The sequence below is a fragment of the Carcharodon carcharias genome (genome assembly GCF_017639515.1).
Source record: "Carcharodon carcharias isolate sCarCar2 chromosome 40 unlocalized genomic scaffold, sCarCar2.pri SUPER_40_unloc_11, whole genome shotgun sequence".
NCBI classification, from domain to species: domain Eukaryota; kingdom Metazoa; phylum Chordata; class Chondrichthyes; order Lamniformes; family Lamnidae; genus Carcharodon; species Carcharodon carcharias.
In genome coordinates this window covers 52,425-70,380 of record NW_024470851.1, presented here as the reverse complement: position 1 = coordinate 70,380, position 17,956 = coordinate 52,425, and the positions used below count along the sequence as shown (strand labels likewise).

At 59.9% G+C, this 17,956-nt stretch overlaps 1 protein-coding gene across 2 annotated transcripts in view; it reads right to left on the bottom strand.

The window, feature by feature from the left end:
* The window catches only part of LOC121275023 (oncoprotein-induced transcript 3 protein-like), a 105,063-nt gene that overhangs the window by 73,732 nt on the left and 13,375 nt on the right, over nucleotides 1-17,956 (bottom strand). Inside the window, exon 3 of one of the 2 annotated variants that reach the window (XM_041182415.1) lies at nucleotides 13,822-13,966. In XM_041182415.1, coding sequence (XP_041038349.1) covers nucleotides 13,822-13,966 — 145 coding nt within the window. The remainder of the gene's footprint in view (nucleotides 1-13,821; nucleotides 13,967-17,956) is intronic. The other variant, XM_041182416.1, reaches the window with a different exon arrangement.

Below are 17,956 nucleotides of genomic sequence, written 5' to 3'. Positions count from 1 at the left end.
ATGGGAATGAGCTGCACATGCGCAGACTGGGAATGGGCTGCACATCAGAGGAATGGGAGAGAGCTGCACATGCGCAGACTGGGAATGGGCTGCACATGCATGGAATGGGAATGAGATGCACAAGCATGGAATGGGAATGAGCTGCACATGCACAGATTGGGAATGAGCTGCACAAGCGTGGATTGGACATGAGCTGCACAAGCGTGGAATGGGAATGAGCTGCACATGCACAGACTTGGAATGGGCTGCACATGCGCGGAATGGGAATCAACTGCCCAAGCGTGGATTAGGAATGAGCTGCACATGCGGGGAATGGGAGCGAGCTGCACATCCGTGGTCTGGGAACGAGCTGAACATCAGAGGAATGGGAATGAGCTGCACAAGCATGGATTGGGAATGAGCTTCACAAGCGCGGAATGGGAATGGGCTGCACATGCGCGGAATGGGAATCAGCTGCACAAGCGTGGATTAGGAATGAGCTGCACATGCGGGAAATGGGAGCGAGCTGCACATCCACGGACTGGGAATGAGCTGAACATCAGAGCAATGGGAATGAGCTGCACATGCGCAGAATGGGAATGAGCTGCACATGCGCAGAATAGGAGCAATCTGCACATGCGCAGACTGGGAATGGGCTGCACATGCGCGGAATGGGAATGAGCTGCACATCAGTGGACTGGGAATGAGCTGCACATCAGAGGAATGGGAGCAACTTGCACGTGATCGGACTGGGAGGGAACCTGACAGGCGCATTGTGAGCGAGCCGCACATGTGCACACACGGAGCGAAGAACGAATGTGCGTTTTTTTAGTGAGCTGCACATGTGCGGAATGGGAATGAGCTGCACATGTGCAACATAATTAATTAGAGTACCCAAATGTGCAGAGAAGTGACAGGGAGAGGGAGAGGGGGCGGGGAGAGGGAGAGGGATTGGGAGAGGGGTCGGGGAGAGGGAGAGGGGGTGGGAGTGGGAGAGGGGGCGAGGAGAGGGAGAGCGAGTAGGGGCGGGGAGACGGAGAGGGGGAGAGGGAGAGGGGGTGGAGAGAGGCAGAGAGAGAGAGAGGGAGAGGGAGAGAGGTTGTGGGAGAGGGAGAGGGAGACAGGGTGGAGAGAGGAAGAGAGAGAGAGAGAGGGAGAGGGAGAGAGGGAAAGGGAGAGGGAGAGGGAGTCAGGGAGAGGGAGATGGGGGAGAGAGGGAGAGGGAGAGGGCGAGAGGGAGTGGGAGAGGGAGAGGGAGATGGGGGAGAGAGGGAGAGGGAGAGGGGCGGAGAGAGGGATAGCGAGAGGGGAGAGAGGGAGAGGGGCACGGAGAGGGAGAGGGAGAGGGAGATGGAGAGGGAGAGAGAGGGAGGGGGTGGGGAAAGGGGGAGGAAGAGGGAGAGGGGGCGGAGAGAGTGAGAGGGAGAGGGAGTGGTGGCACAGAGAGGGACAGAGAGAGAGAGGGAGAGAGGGTGAGGGACAGGGAGAAGGAGAGAGGGAGAGGGAGAGGGAGAGAGGGAGATGGAGAGGGAGAGGGACAGAAGGAGAGGGAGAGGGAGAAGGAGAGAGGGAGAGGGAGAAAGGGAGAGGGAGAGGGACAGAAGGAGAGGGAGAGGAAGAGGGCGGAGAGAGGCTGAGGGAGAGAGAGGGAGAGGGGGAGGGAGAGGGAAAGGGGGCGGAGAGAGGGAGAGAGAGAGAGGGGCAGAGTGGGGAGTGGGAGAGGGAGAGAGGGAGAGGGAGAGAGGGAGAGGGAGAGAGGGAGAGGGAGAGAGGGAGAGGGAGATGGGGCGGAGAGAGGGAAAGGGAGAGAGAGGGTCGGGGCAAGGGAGAGGGATATAGAGAGGGAGAGTGAGAGTGGGCAGAACGAGAGAAAGGGAGATGAAGAGGGACAGGGAGAGGGAGAGGGGGTGGTAGATTGAGAGGGAGATGGAGAGTGGGTGGGGGCGGGGATAGGGAGAGTAAGAGGGAGAGGTAGAGGGAGAGGGTGCGGGGAGAGGGTGATGGTGAGGTGGAGGGAGAGGGATAGAGGGTGGAGAGAGGCGTAGGGGGACGGGGCGGGGAGAGGGAGAGGGGTTTGGGAGAGGGAGGGGGGGAGGGAGATGGAGAGGGAGTGGAGAGAAGGAGAGGGAGATTGGGTGGGAGACAGAGAGGGGGCGGGGAGAGGGAGAGGGAGAGGGGACGGAGAGAGGGAGAGTTAGGGGGGCAGGGAGAGGGAGAGGGAGCGGTGGGAGGGGGAGGGAGAGGGGGAAGGGATTTCTTCCTGACCAGGAGCGGATATGCAAAGTCCCCGACTATGAGGGTTTGGGGAGACATTCCCGACGGAGCAGATGCCAGTAGAGGAGAAACAGAGATGCCCCCGAAGGAGGGGTGACAAGGAGAGGAGGTGTGCATGGGGAGAGGAGGAGTGGCGACATAACTGAAGGAGAGTGGACAGTGAGATAACTAGGGGAGAAGGGGCGGGGAGAGGAGGAATGTAGTTGTCCCTGAGGGACAGGGCACGTGAAGAGGTAGAGGGGAGAAGACCCCGAGGGAGAAAGGATGGGGAGAGGAGGAGGTGAGTGGACCCGAGGGAGAGTGTACGGGGAGTGGAGGAGTGGAGAAGGCGATGGGAGACTAGGAAGGGAATGGGTTGGGGAGTACTGGAGGGGAGAGAAAATGTGAAATGCCCCTGAAGGAGATCGGAAGTGGAGTGGTTCACCGGGATAGGGGGCAGGGAGTGGAGGAAGGGAAAGGTCTCTGAGGGGGAGGGAGCAGGGAGAGGATTAGGGGAGAGGTCACCGATAGAGAGGGGGTGGGGTGAGGAGTCATGGAGAAGGGGCACAGAGACTAGAGAAGAAAAGGGGGCGGGGACTCGTGTAGGGTAGAAGGGTCATGGAGAGGAAACAGGGTGAGGTCCACGAAGAATAGGTGACATGGATAGGAACCTGAGGGATTTTGCGCAAGGAGAGATCCCCGAGGGAGAGGAGGAGGGGTGAGGTCCCCGAGGTGGAGGAGATGCAGAGTGGAGGCGAAGAGGGGAAAGGATGTTTAGGACGGCATAGGAACCAAAGGAAGAGGGGTTGGGGAGAAGAGGCAGGAAGAGTGGACACAGGGTGGAGGAAGGGAAAGGTCACCGAGGGAGAGGGGAAAGAAGAGGAGGCAGGGACATGGACTGAGGGAGAGGGAATGGGGAGAGGAAAAGGGGAGAGTTGATGGGGAAAGGGAATGTGGAGAGGGAATGTGGAAAGGTCTTGGGACTGGAGGAAAGGAGAGGGGGTGGTGAAAGGAGGAAGGGAGAGCAGGCGGGGAGAAGGTCAGAGAGAGGGGCCAGAGAACGAGCTAGGGAGAGTGAGCGTGGAGAGAGAATGGAGAGATGGAACGGGGAGGGGTCCCTGAGGCTGACGCGGTGGGGAGACAAGGAGAGAGGAAGCGGGGAGAGTCAATGAGGAGAGGGGGCGGGGCGAGGAGAAAGGAGAGCGGGCATGTAGAGAGGTTGGAGAGACGGGACTGGAAGAGGTCCACAAGGGAGTTGGGGCAGAGAGAGTTCCCCGAGGGAGAGAGGACGGGGAGATGGGAAGTTCCGAGGAGGAAGGGATAGATCCTGGAGGGAAAAGGGGTGAAGAGAGGGGGTGGGTGAGGAAGAGGGGAGACGGGCCAGGGAGAGGAGAGAGGAAGTGGTGCGGAGAACAGGATGAGACAAATTCCCGAGGGAGAAGGGATGGGGAGAAGTTGGGGCATGGAGAGTTGGATGGGAGAGGTACCCAAGGGAGAGGAGGTTGGGAGAGATAGGTCCGCGAGGATTGGTAATGTCTCCGAGTGAGAGGGAGTACAGAGAGCAGGAGGGAAGAGGGGGCGCGGAGAGCAGGAAAGGAAAGGGGTCAGAGAGAGGTAGAGGGGAGAGGGTGCAGCAAGAGGAAGAGGGCCCTGAGGAATAGTCTACGGGAAAACTACCTGAAGGAGAGTGGATTGGGAGAGTAGAATGGGGCAGTTTCCAAGGTCGATGGGATGGGAGGAGAGGAAGCGGGAGCTCACCGAGCGAGATGGGATGGGGAGAGGGGGCGGGGAGAGGTTGCTAAGGGAAAGGAAGCGGGGAGATTTCCCCGAGGGAGAGGGGATGGTGAGACGTCTTTGAGGGACAGGAGGTGGGGTGAGGTCCCTATATAGAGGAGATCAGGAGAAGAGAAAAGGAGAGAGGGCGGGGAGATGTCCCTGACAATGAAGGGTGAGGGAGAGGTCCCTGAGCGTGAGGGATGGGGAGATGTTCCCGTGGGAGAGGTGAAACAGCGATGCCCCCAAAGGAGTGGGGAAAGGGAGAGGAGCTTTGGATTGAGAAAGGAGGAGTGGAGGCGTCCCTGAGGGAGAGAGGATGGTGAGATTATTAGGAGAGAGGGTGCAGGGAGAGGAGGAAGGGAGACAACCCCGTGGGCCAGCGTAGGTGAAGAGGTAGAGAGGAGAGGTCCCCGAGGGAGAGAGGGCGGTTAGAGGAGGAGGGGAGAGGTTCCTGAGGGGGAGGGGATGTGGAGTGGAGGAGGGGAGGAGGGTCTGTTAGATGAGGAATGGAAAGGGGCAGTGAGTAGTGGAGTGCAGCAGGTGCATGGAGATGAACAGGGAAGAGGTCCCCGAAGGAATGCAGATGGGAAGTGGTACCCGAGGGCGAGGGGGCTGGGGATTGGAGGAGGGGTGAGGGGGCAGGGAAAAGTGGAGGGTAGAGGGAGCTGGGAGAGTAAACAGGGAGAGGTCCTCAAAGGATTGGGGACGCAACGAGGTCCCAGAGGGTAAGGGTCTGGTAAGATTTCACTGACAGAGAGGGGTCGTGGAGAACTCCCCGAGTTAGAGGGGGTGGGGAGAAGTCACCGAGGGAGAGCAGATGGGGAGAATGGATAGGGAGATGAAAAGGGGAAAGGAGGAAAATATAGGTCCCCAAGACAGAGGTGGTGGTAGAGGAGGCGGGGAGATGGGGTGAAGAAAGGATGAAGCGATATACCACGAGGGAGAGGGGACAAGGAGAGGAGGTGGCGGGATGTCCCTGAGTGAGAGAGGGCATGGAGAGTAGGAGGGGTGAGGGGGCGCAAGGAGGAGGAAGAAAGAGATTTTTGATGGAGAAGGGGCGAAGAGTGGAGGAACGGAGAGGTCCCCACTGTGGGGGGGACGGGGAGAGGAGAAAGTGAGAGGTCACCGATGGAGATGGGACATGGAGAGGGGTTGGGGATAGGTCACCGAGGGAGCGGAGGTGGGGAGACGCCCCCAAGAGAGAGGAGAAACAGAGAGTCTCCCTAGGGAGAGGGGACAGGGGGATGAGGTGGGGATGGGGAGAGGAGGAGTGGAGATGTCCCAGAGAGAGAGAAAACGGTGAGAGGAGCTGGGGAGAGGGGGTTGGGACAGGAGGAAGGGTTACACCCCCGAAGCAGAGGGGGCGTTGTGAGGAATAGTAGGTATGTCTCTGTAGGAAAAGGGCGGGGAGAGGAATAGTGGGTATGTCTCTGAGGGGGAGGGGACGTGAAGAGGAACAGAGGATATATCTCTGAGGGGGAGGGGACGGGGAGAGGAATAGTATTTATGTATCTGAGGGAGAAGGGGAGGGGAGAGGAATAGTGAGTATGTCTCTGAGGGAGAGGGGGTGGGGAGAGGAATTGTGGGTAATTCTCTGAGGGAGAGGGGGAGGGGAGAGCAATAGTGGGTATGTCTCTGAGGGAGAGGGGGCGAGGAAAGGAATAGTGGTTATATATCTGAGGGAAAAGGGGCGAGGAGAGTAATAGTGAGTATGTCTCTGAGGGAGAGGGGGTGGGGAGAGGAATAGTGGGTAATTATATGAGTGAGAGGGGGCGGGGAGAAAAATAGTGGGTGTGTCTCTGAGGGAGAGGGGGCGGGGAGAGGAACAGTGGGTATGTCTCTGAGGGAGAGGGGGTGGGGACCAGAATAGTGTGTAGGTCTCTGTGGGAGAGGGGATGTGAAGAGGAATAGTGCATATATATCTGAGGGAGAGGTGGCGGGGAGAGGGATAGTGGATATGTCTCTGATGGAGAGGGGTCAGGGATAGGAATAGTGGGTATGTGTCTGAGGTTGAGGGGGCGGGGAGAGGAATAGTGGGTATGTCTCCGTAGGAGAGGTCGCGGGGAGAGGAATTGTGGATTTATCTCTGAGGGAGAGGGGGTGGGGGGTGGAATAGTGGGTATGTCTCTGAGGGAGAGAGGCGGGGAAAGGAATAACTGGTATGTCTCTGAGGGAGAGGGGGCGGGAAGAGGAATAGTGGATATTACTCTCCGGTAGAGCGGGCGGGGAGAGGAATAGTGGGAATGTCTCTGAGCTAGTGGGGACGTGGAGAGGAATATTAGATCAGTCTCTGAGGGAGAGAGGGCTGGGAGAGGTATAGTGGGTATGATTCACGGAGATGGGGCGGGGAAAGGAATAGTGGATATCTCTCTGAGGGAGAGGGGGCAGGGAGAGGAATAGTGGATATGTCTCCGAGGGGGAGGGCAGGTAGAAGAATAGTGGATATGTCTCTGAGGGAGAGGGGACGGGGAGAGGAATAGTGGACATCTCTCTGAGGGAGAGGGGGCAGGGAGAGGAATAGTGGATATGTCTCCGAGGGGGCGGGCAGGTAGAAGAATAGTGGATATGTCTCTGAGGGAGAGGGGACGGGGAGAGGAATAGTGGGTATGTCTCTTAGGGAGAGGGGGTGGGCAGAGAAATAGTAGGTATGTCTCTGAGGGAGAGGGGGTGGGGAGTGGAATAGTAGGTATGTCTCTGAGGGAGAGGGGGCTGGGAGAGGATTAGTACGTATGTCTCTGACGCACAAGGGGCGGGGAGAGGATTAGTGGGTATGCATCTGAGGGAGAGGGGGCGGGGTCATGAATAGTGGACATCTCTCAGAGGGAGAGGGGGCACGGAGAGGAATAGTGGATATGTCTCTGAGGGAGAGGGGGAAGGGGGAGGAATAGTGTATATGTCACTGAGGATGAGGGGGCTCGGACCAGAATAGTGTGTAGGTCTCTGAGGAGAGGGGACGTGAAGAGGAAAATTGGCTATATCTCGGAGGGAGAGGGGGCAGGGACAGCAATTGCGGGTATGTCTCTGAGGGAGAGGGGGTGGGGAGAGAAATAGTGGGTACGTCCCTGATAGAGATGGGCGGGGAGAGGGATACTGGATATATCTCTGAGTTTGAGGGGGTGGGGAGAGGAATAGTGAGTATCTCTCTGAAGGAGAGGGGGCGGGGAGAGGAATAGTGTGTAGGTCTCTGAAGGAGAGGGGGCGGGGAGAGGAATAGTTGGTGTGTCTCTGAGGGAGAGGGGGTGGGGAGAGGAATTGTGTGCATGTGTCTCTTGGAGAAGGGGCGGGGAGTGAATAGTGGGCATGTCTCTGAGGGAGAGGGGGCAGGGAGAGGAATAGTGGGCATGTCTCTTAGGGAGAAGGGATGGGGAGAGGAATAGTGGTTATGTCTCTGACGGAGAGGGGGCGGGGAGATGAATAGTTGATATATCTCTGAGGGAGAGGGTCGGGGTGAGTAATAGTGGGTATGTCCCAGAGGGAGACGGGGCGGAGAGACGATTAGTGCTTACGTCTCAGATGGAGAGGGTGAGTGGAGAGGAATATTGGGTATATTGCTGATCGAGAGGGGGCAGGGAGAAGTCTAGCGGGTTTGACTCTGAGCGAGATGGGGCTGGGAGAGGAATACTGGATATGTCTCTGATAGAGAGCACGCAGGGAGAAGTATAGTGGGAAGGTCTCTGAGGGACAGGGGGCGGGGAGAGGAATAGTGGGTATGTCTCTGTGGGAGAGGGGGCGGGGAGAGGAATAGTGGGTATGTCTCTGAGGGAGAGGGGGCGGGGAGAGGAATAGTGGGAATGTCTCTGAGGGAGAGGGGGCAGGGAGAGGAATAGTGGGTATGTCTCTGAGTGAGAGGGGGCAGGGAGAGGAATAGTGGGTATGTCTCTGTGGGAGAGAGGGTGGGGAGAGGAATAGTGGGTATGTCTCTGAGGGAGAGGGGTCGGGGAGAGGAATAGTGGGTATGTCTCTGAGGAAGAGGGGGCGGGGAGAGGAATAGTGGGTATATCTCTGTGGGAGAAGGGGCGGGGAGAGGAATAGTGAGTACGTCTCTGAGGGAAAGGGGTCGGGGAGAGGAATAGTGGGTTTGTCTCTGAGGGAGAGGGGTCTGGGAGAGGAGATTGAGGGAGAGGGGAGTGGGAGAGGAGACTGAGGGAGAGGGGAGTGGGAGAGGAGACTGAGGGAGAGGGGACTGGGAGAGGAGACTGAGGGAGAGGGGACTGGGAGAGGACACTGAGGGAGAGGGGACTGGGAGAGGAGACTGAGGGAGAGGGGACTGGGAGAGGAGACTGAGGGAGAGGGGAGTGGGAGAGGAGACTGAGGGAGAGGGGACTGGGAGAGGAGACTGAGGGAGAGGGGACTGGGAGAGGAGACTGAGGGAGAGGGGACTGGGAGAGGAGGCTGAGGGAGAGGGGACTGGGAGAGGAGACTGAGGGAGAGGGGACTGGGAGAGGAGACTGAGAGAGAGGGGACTGGAAGAGGAGACTGAGGGAGAGGGGACTGGGAGAAGAGACTGAGGGAGAGGGGACTGGGAGAGGAGACTGAGGGAGAGGGGACTGGGAGAGGAGACTGAGGGAGAGGGGACTGGGAGAGGAGACTGAGGGAGAGGGGACTGGGAGAGGAGACTGAGGGAGAGGGGAGTGGGAGAGGAGACTGAGGGAGAGGGGACAGGGAGAGGACACTGAGGGAGAGGGGAGTGGGAGAGGAGACTGAGGGAGAGGGGACTGGGAGAGGAGACTGAGGGAGAGGGGAGTGGGAGAGGACACTGAGGGAGAGGGGAGTGGGAGAGGAGACTGAGGGAGAGGGGACTGGGAGAGGAGACTGAGGGAGAGGGGACTGGGAGAGGAGACTGAGGGAGAGGGGAGTGGGAGAGGACACTGAGGGAGAGGGGACAGGGAGAGGACACTGAGGGAGAGGGGAGTGGGAGAGGAGACTGAGGGAGAGGGGACTGGGAGAGGAGACTGAGGGAGAGGGGAGTGGGAGAGGACAAAGAGGGAGAGGGGAGTCGGAGAGGACACTGAGGGAGAGGGGACTGGGAGAGGAGACTGAGGGAGAGGGGACTGGGAGAGGAGACTGAGGGAGAGGGGACTGGGAGAGGAGACTGAGGGAGAGGGGACTGGGAGAGGAGGCTGAGGGAGAGGGGATTGGGAGAGGAGGCTGAGGGAGAGGGGACTGGGAGAGGAGACTGAGGGAGAGGGGACTGGGAGAGGAGACTGAGGGAGAGGGGATTGGGAGAGGAGACTGAGGGAGAGGGGACTGGGAGAGGAGACTGAGGGAGAGGGGACTGGGAGAGGACACTGAGGGAGAGGGAACTGGGAGAGGACACTGAGGGAGAGGGGACTGGGAGAGGAGACTGAGGGAGAGGGGACTGGGAGAGGAGACTGAGGGAGAGGAGACTGGGAGAGGAGACTGAGGGAGAGGGGACTGGGAGAGGAGACTGAGGGAGAGGGGACTGGGAGAGGAGACTGAGGGAGAGGGGACTGGGAGAGGAGACTGAGGGAGAGGGGACTGGGAGAGGAGACTGAGGGAGAGGGGACTGGGAGAGGAGACTGAGGGAGAGGGGACTGGGAGAGGACAGTGAGGGAGAGAGGACAGGGAGAGGAGACTGAGGGAGAGGGGATTGGGAGAGGAGACTGAGGGAGAGGGGACTGGGAGAGGAGGCTGAGGGAGAGGGGATTGGGAGAGGAGACTGTGTGAGAGGGGACTGGGAGAGGAGACTCAGGGAGAGGGGACTGGGAGAGGACACCGAGGGAGAGGGGACTGGGAGAGGAGACTGAGGGAGAGGGGACTGGGAGAGGAGACTGAGGGAGAGGGGACAGGGAGAGGACACTGAGGGAGAGGGGACAGGGATAGGAGACTGAGGGAGAGGGGATTGGGAGAGGAGACTGAGGGAGAGGGGACTGGGAGAGGAGGCTGAGGGAGAGGGGATTGGGAGAGGAGACTGAGTGAGAGGGGACTGGGAGAGGAGACTCAGGGAGAGGGGACTGGGAGAGGACACCGAGGGAGAGGGGACTGGGAGAGGAGACTGAGGGAGAGGGGACTGGGAGAGGAGACTGAGGGAGAGGGGACAGGGAGAGGACACTGAGGGAGAGGGGTCAGGGAGAGGAGACTGAGGGAGAGGGGACAGGGAGAGGAGACTGAGGGAGAGGGGACTGGGAGAGGAGACTGAGGGAAAGGGGACAGGGAGAGGAGACTGAGGGAGAGGGGACAGGGAGAGGACAGTGAGGGAGAGGGGACAGGGAGAGGACACTGAGGGAGAGGAGACTGAGGGAGAGGGGACTGGGAGAGGAGACTGAGGGAGAGGGCACTGGGAGAGGAGACTGAGGGAGAGGGGACTGGGATAGGAGACTGATGGAGAGGGGACTGGGAGAGGAGACTGAGGGAGAGGGGACTGGGAGAGGACAATGAGGGAGAGGAGACTGAGGGAGAGGGGACTGGGAGAGGAGGCTGAGGGAGAGGGGACTGGGAGAGGAGACTGAGGGAGAGGGGACTGGGAGAGGAGACTGAGGGAGAGGGGACTGGGAGAGGAGACTGAGGGAGAGGGGACTGGGAGAGGACACTGAGGGAGAGGGGATTGGGAGAGGAGACTGAGGGAGAGGGGACTGGGAGAGGAGGCTGAGGGAGAGGGGACTGGGAGAGGAGACTGAGGGAGAGTGGACTGGGAGAGGAGACTGAGGGAGAGGGGACAGGGAGAGGACAGTGAGGGAGAGGGGACAGGGAGAGGACACTGAGGGAGAGGGGACAGGGAGAGGAGACTGAGGGAGAGGGGACTGGGAGAGGACACCGAGGGAGAGGGGACTGGGAGAGGAGACTGAGGGAGAGGGGACTGGGAGAGGAGACTGAGGGAGAGGGGACAGGGTGAGGAGACTGAGGGAGAGGAGACTGGGAGAGGATACTGAGGGAGAGGGGACTGGGAGAGGAGACTGAGGGAGAGGGGATTGGGAGAGACACTGAGGGAGAGGGGACTGGGAGAGGAGACTGAGGGAGAGGGGACAGGGAGAGGAGACTGAGGGAGAGGGGACTGGGAGAGGAGACTGAGGGAGAGGGGATTGGGAGAGGACACTGAGGGAGAGGGGACTGGGAGAGGAGACTGAGGGAGAGGGGATTGGGAGAGGAGACTGAGGGAGAGGGGACTGGGAGAGGAGACTAAGGGAGAGGCGATTGGGAGAGGAGACTGAGGGAGAGGGGACTGGGAGAGGACACTGAGGGAGAGGGGACTGGGAGAGGAGACTGAGGGAGAGGGGACTGGGAGAGGAGACTGAGGGAGAGGGGACTGGGAGAGGAGACTGAGGGAGAGGGGACTGGGAGAGGAGACTGAGGGAGAGGGGACAGGGAGAGGAGATTGAGGGAGAGGGGAGTGTGAGAGGAGGCTGAGGGAGAGGGGACTGGGAGAGGAGACTGAGGGAGAGGGGACTGGGAGAGGAGAATGAGGGAGAGGGAATTGTGAGAGGAGAGTGAGGGAGAGGGGATTGGGAGAGGAGACTGAGTGAGAGGGGACAGGGAGAGGACACTGAGGGAGAGGGGACTGGGAGAGGAGACTGAGGGAGAGGGGATTGGGAGAGGAGAGTGAGGGAGAGGGGACTGGGAGAGGAGACTGAGGGAGAGGGGATTGGGAGAGGAGAGTGAGGGAGAGGGGACTGGGAGAGGAGACTGAGGGAGAGGGGACTGGGAGACGAGACTGAGGGAGAGGGGACTGGGAGAGGAGACTGAGGGAGAGGGGACTGGGAGAGGAGACTGAGGGAGAGGTGATTGGGAGAGGAGACTGAGGGAGAGGGGACTGGGAGAGGAGACTGAGGGAGAGGGGAGTGGGAGAGGACACTGAGGGAGAGGGGACTGGGAGAGGAGACTGAGGGAGAGGGGACTGGGAGAGGAGACTGAGGGAGAGGGGATTGGGAGAGGAGACTGAGGGAGAGGGGGCTGGGAAAGGAGACTGAGGGAGAGGGGAGTGGGAGAGGACACTGAGGGAGAGGGGACTGGGAGAGGAGACTGAGGGAGAGGTGATTGGGCGAGGAGACTGAGGGAGAGGGGACTGGGAGAGGAGACTGAGGGAGAGGGGACTGGGAGAGGAGACTGAGGGAGAGGGGACTGGGAGAGGAGACTGAGGGAGAGGGGACTGGAAGAGGACACTGAGGGAGAGGGGAGTGGGAGTGGACACCGAGGGAGAGGGGACAGTGAGATGTCCCAGAGGGAGAGGGGACTGGTAGAGGACACCGAGCGAGAGGGGACTGGGAGAGGTATCTATTTCATAAAAAAATACAAATTTACGTTGTCCTTGTTTTTATGCCAATGACTTTTATCCTGTCTCCTTGTTTCCGGTTCTTATTCCAGTGTAAACAATTTCTCCTTTTCTGCTCTATTCAAACCCTTGATGCATTTGAACACCTCTGCTAAACCTCTTCACTCCCGTTCTCTACCCGAGGAAGAACAATCCTTGTTTCTCCCCATGTCGTCCCAGCGCCCCAACACCACTCACTCCCGACCTCCGCCCCCGACCCCGCGCCACTCCAACATCTGGAGACATTCTGTTGAATCCCCTCTGTTCCCTATTCAAAGCCTGGACAACATTATTTAAGTCTGGTGCTGGCAATTAATAAATGACTTGAGATGAGGCCTCGTCCCAAGTTACTAAAAATTATTTCCGAGATGTGGGAATCATTGGCTGGCCCAATATTTACTGCCCACCCCTAGTTGTCCTTGAGAAGGTGATGGTGAGCCGCCTTCTCGAACAGCTGCAGTCCATCTGGAGTAGTTACACTGGAAGTGCTGTTCGGGAGGGAGCACAAGGATTTTTACCCAGCGACAGTGAAGGAACAGTGATACATTTTCAGGACTGAATGTTGAGTGACCTGGAGTGAAACGTCCAGGTGGTGGAGTTACAATATGTCTGCTGCCCTTGTCCTCCTCGGTGTCAGAGGCTGTGCGTTTGCAATGTGCTGCCGAAGGAGGCTTGGTGAGTTTCTGCAGTGCATCTTTTAGATGGTATACACCACTGCTGCTACTATGGATCGGTGGTGGATGGAGTGAACATTTAAAGTGCTTAATGACGTGTCAATTAAGTGCGGCTGCTTTGTCCTGGATGGTCTTCACAGTTTCTTGAGTTGTTGGAGCTGCACGAATCCAGGCAGGTGGAGATTATTCCATCACACTCCTGACTTGTGCCTTGTAGATATGGACAGATGCCTTGTGGACGGATTTTGGGGAGTTAGGCGGAGAGTTAATGGGGAGTTAATCAGTTAGTTTATAGTGGAGGATTGAACGCTAGTAATGCCCTTGTTTGTCAGGGAGAGAAGGTTAGATTCTCTTTTGTTAGTGATGGTCACTGCCTGGTGATTGCATGGTGAAAATGTTACTGTTCACTTATGGGAAGGCTGTGGTACAGTGCTAATGTCAGGAAACGAGTGACCCGGTGAGACAGGCTCATGTCCTGGGGACACTGGTCAGGTCCAACCACTCCAGTTGTTAAAGTAAATGCAACGAGTGAATCTGGAATATAAAGCTACTCTCAGTAGCTGTGGAAGAGTGAGACCATCGAGCATTGTTGGAACAACTGATGTGGTTATCTTTTGTGAAGGAAATCTGTTGCCCTTACCTCGCCTGCCCTACATGTGTCTCCAGACCCACAGCAATGTTATTGAGTCTGAACTGGCGGCCCACCCGCTCAGTCGCATCAAATCGCTATCTACTGATGGAAAATTCATTTGCTTTTGTTCTGTTTGTACTAAGTGATATCACTGTTGATCTCTGTCTCTGTCCACTTGCTGTGCCAACACTCACATTTTTCTCCCTTTGCCTAGTTTATGAGAAATTTTCCTGGCACATTACCTTTTAAATCGGTACCATCCTCCCTGAAGATTTCCATCACACTTCCACTGCCAAGAACACACAGGCCATATACAATTTACGCTCCTCCAGACCTGGTCCAGAATGGTGTGATCCACACACGGGTCTGTGAGTCCCGAGTCTGTGACTGAGAGACAAAAGATGTTTCACATTAATATAAAATATAGTTGAAGTTACACAGTGACGTAATTTTCACCCCCAAAGCCGCAATAACCTCAGTTACTCTGCCCCACCCCCACCAAACCGCTTAAAAATGTCGCAAATTCAAGCTTGAATCTTTCTTCCTTCATTGAACCAGGTTCTCACATAGCTCAACCTCCAACTCTAACTAAATGCTCACAGACAGTGTTCCGTATCTGCAATGAAACATTCACACACAATTAAGAGAAAACAACAATGACAATAACATCATCTCAAACTGACAGAAAATCTGGAGTGAGAGAGCAGGGCCGGGTGTAGAGAGAGTGGGGACAGGGGAAGAGAGAGTGGCCAGGGGGAGATAGAGGGGGCTCGGGGAAGAGAGAGCGGGGCCGGGGGGAGATAGAGTGGGGCCGGGGGAAGAGAGAGCAGAGCTGGGGGATAGAGAGCGGGGTGGGGGGAGGGAGAGCGGGGCCTTAGGGAGAGAGAGCGGGGCCGGGGGTAGAGAGAGTGCGGCCGGGGAGACATAGAGTGGGGCTGGGGAAAGAGAGAGCAGAGCTGGGAGATAGAAAGTGGGGCTGGGGGTAGAGAGTGGGGCTGGGGGAGAGAGAGCGGGGCGGGGGGAGTGAGAGCGGGGCCTTGGGGAGAAAGAGCGGGACCCAGGGGTAGAGAGAGACGGACGAGGTGTTAGAGAATGGGGCTGGGGGGAGAGAGACCAGGGCCGGGGGCAAACAGAGCAGAGCTGGGGGATAGAGAGAGCGGGGTCGAGGGAATAAAGAGTGGGATCGGGGGAATAGAGAGAAGGGCCGGGGGATAGAGAGCGGGGCTGGGGCAATAGAGAGCGGGTCTGGGGAATAGAGAGCGGGGTCAGAAGCGGAGAGAGACCATGGCCGTGGGGATAGAGAGCGCGGGCGAGGGGAGAGAGAGCAGGGCCGGGGGCATAGAGAGCAGGGCCGGGGGGATAGAGAGCGGGGCCGGGGCAGAGAGAGTGGGGCCAAGGGGATAGAGAGTGGGGCTGGGGAGACAGAGTGCTGGGCCGGTGCGGGGATGGTTAGAGAGCGGGGCCAGGGAGATAGAGAGCGGGGCCGGGGGGGTGGGGAAAGAGAGTGGGGCCGGGGGGATAGAGAGCTGGGCCGGGAGAGAGAGAGCGGGCTGGTGTGGTGCGGAGGAGTGAGAGTGGGGCCGCGGGAGTGAGCGGGGCTGCGGAAATAGAGAGCAGGGCCGGGGGGATACAGAGCGGGGCCGGGGGAGAGAGCGGGGCTGGGGAGATGGAGAGCGGGGCTGGGGAGATGGAGAGCAGGGCCGGGGGGATAGAGAGCAGGGCCGCAGGGATAGAGAGCAGGGCCGCAGGGATAGAGAGCAGGGCTGGGGGGATAGAGAGCAGGGCCGGTGGGATAGAGAGCGGGGCCGGGGGGGCGATAGAGAGCGAGGCTGGGGGGATAGAGAGCGAGGCTGGGGGATAGAGAGCGAGGCTGGGGGGATAGAGAGCGGGGCCGCAGGGATAGAGAGCGAGGCTGGGGGGATAGAGAGCAGGGCCGGTGGGATAGAGAGCGGGGCCGGGGGGGCGATAGAGAGCGAGGCTGGGGGGATAGAGAGCGAGGCTGGGGGGATAGAGAGCGAGGCTGGGGGGATAGAGAGCGGGGCCGCAGGGATAGAGAGCGAGGCTGGGGGGATAGAGAGCGAGGCTGGGGGGATAGAGAGCGGGGCTGGGGGGATAGAGAGCGGGGCTGGGGGGATAGAGAGCAGGGCCGGGGTGATAGAGAGCGAGGCTGGGGGGATAGAGAGCAGGGCCGCAGGGATAGAGAGCAGGGCTGGGGGGATAGAGAGCAGGGCCGGTGGGATAGAGAGCGGGGCCGGGGGGGCGATAGAGAGCGAGGCCGGGGGGATAGAGAGCGAGGCTGGGGGGATAGAGAGCGGGGCCGGGGGGGGATAGAGAGCGAGGCCGGAGGGGGTAGAGAGCGAGGCCGGGGGGGGGATAGAGAGCGAGGCCGGGGGGGTAGAGAGTGGGACAGGGGGATAGAGAGCGAGGCCGGGGGGAAGGAGACCGGGGCTGGGGGGATAGAGAGTGGGACAGCGGGATAGAGAGGGGGCCGTGGTGAGAGAGAGCGGGGCTGGGGGGGGGATAGAGTGGGGGCCGGGGGAGAGAGAGCGGGGCCGGGGGAGAGAGAGCGGGCTGGTGTGGTGCGGAGGATTGAGAGTGGGGCCGCGGGAGTGAGCAGGGCTGCGGAGATAGAGAGCAGGGCCGGGGGGATACAGAGCGGGGCCGGGGGAGAGAGCGGGGCTGGGGAGATGGAGAGCGGGGCCGTGGTGAGAGAGAGCGGGCTGGGGTGGTGCGGAGGATTGAGAGTGGGGCCGCGGGAGTGAGCAGGGCTGCGGAGATAGAGAGCAGGGCCGGGGGGATACAGAGCGGGGCCGGGGGAGAGAGCGGGGCTGGGGAGATGGAGAGCGGGGCCGTGGTGAGAGAGAGCGGGCTGGGGTGGTGCGGAGGATTGAGAGTGGGGCCGCGGGAGTGAGCAGGGCTGCGGAGATAGAGAGCAGGGCCGGGGGGATACAGAGCGGGGCCGGGGGAGAGAGCGGGGCTGGGGAGATGGAGAGCGGGGCCGTGGTGAGAGAGAGCGGGGCTGGGGGCATAGAGAGCGAGGCTGGGGGGATAGAGAGCGGGGCCGCAGGGATAGAGAGCGAGGCTGGGGGGATAGAGAGCGAGGCTGGGGGGATAGAGAGCGGGGCTGGGGGGATACAGAGCGGGGCCGGGGGAGAGAGCGGGGCTGGGGAGATGGAGAGCGGGGCCGTGGTGAGAGAGAGCGGGGCTGGGGGCATAGAGAGCAGGTCCAGGAGGATAGAGCGAGGAGACGGTGCATTAAAGAGCGGGGCTTAGGGAATAGAGAGAGGGGCCGGGGTAATAGAGTGGGAGCGAGTGTTTAGAGAGCATGGCCGGAGGGAGAGACGGCGGTTCCATGGGATGGAGAGTGGCGCCCGGGTTATAGAGAGTGGAGCCCAGGGTATAGGGAGCGCGGCTTGGGTTTATGGAGCGGGGTCGGTGGGATAGAGAACTTGGCTGGGGAAAAGTGAGACAGGGTCTGACTGGATAGTGAGCCGGGCAGGTTGTTAAAGTTTGGGGCTGGACGAATAGAGCGCCGGGCTGGGGGTAGAGTGAGTGGGGCCATGGGCAAGTACAGTGGGCCCAATGGGGTTAGAGAGTTGGGCCGGGGTTGAGAGACTGAGGTCAGAAGGAGAGCGAGTGGGGCCGAATGGATAGAGAGCATGGCCGGGGTGTCGAGACTATGGCCGGGGGCTTTAGAAAGTGGGGTGTGGGTAATAGAGAGCGGGGCTGGGACAAGCGTATGTGGGGCTGGGAGGAGAAAGTAAGCCGGGCCGAGGATTAGATAGAGCGGCCGGGGGTTAGAGAACAGAGCAGAGGGAATAAAGAGTGGGGCCAGGGTAATAGTGAGGGGCCTGGGGGAAAGTGAGCATGGCCAGTGAGATAGGGAGCAGGGTCAGGGGCAGGGAGAGCGGGTACAGGGGGATAGAGAGCGGTGCCAGGGTTAGAGAGCGGTGCCAGGGAGATAGGGAGCATGGTAAGGGGCAGGGAGAGCATTGCCAGGGGGATAGACAGCAGGGTCAGGAGCAGGGAGAGCGGGTACAGGGGGATAGAGAGCGGTGCCAGGGGTTAGAGAGCACGGCCAGGGAGATAGGGAGCAGGGTCAGGGGCAGGGAGAGCGGGTACAGGGGGGTAGAGAGCGGGGCCAGGGGTTAGAGAGCGGGGCCAGGGAGATAGGGAGCATGGTAAGGGGCAGGGAGAGCGGGTACAGGGGGATAGAGAGCGGTGCCAGGGGTTAGAGAGCGGGGCCAGGGAGATAGGGAGCAGGGGCAGGGGCAGGGAGAGCATTGCCAGGGGGATAGACAGCAGGGTCAGGGGCAGGGAGAGCGGGGCCAGGGGTATAGGGAGCAGGGTCAGGGGCAGGGAGAGCGGGGCCAGGGG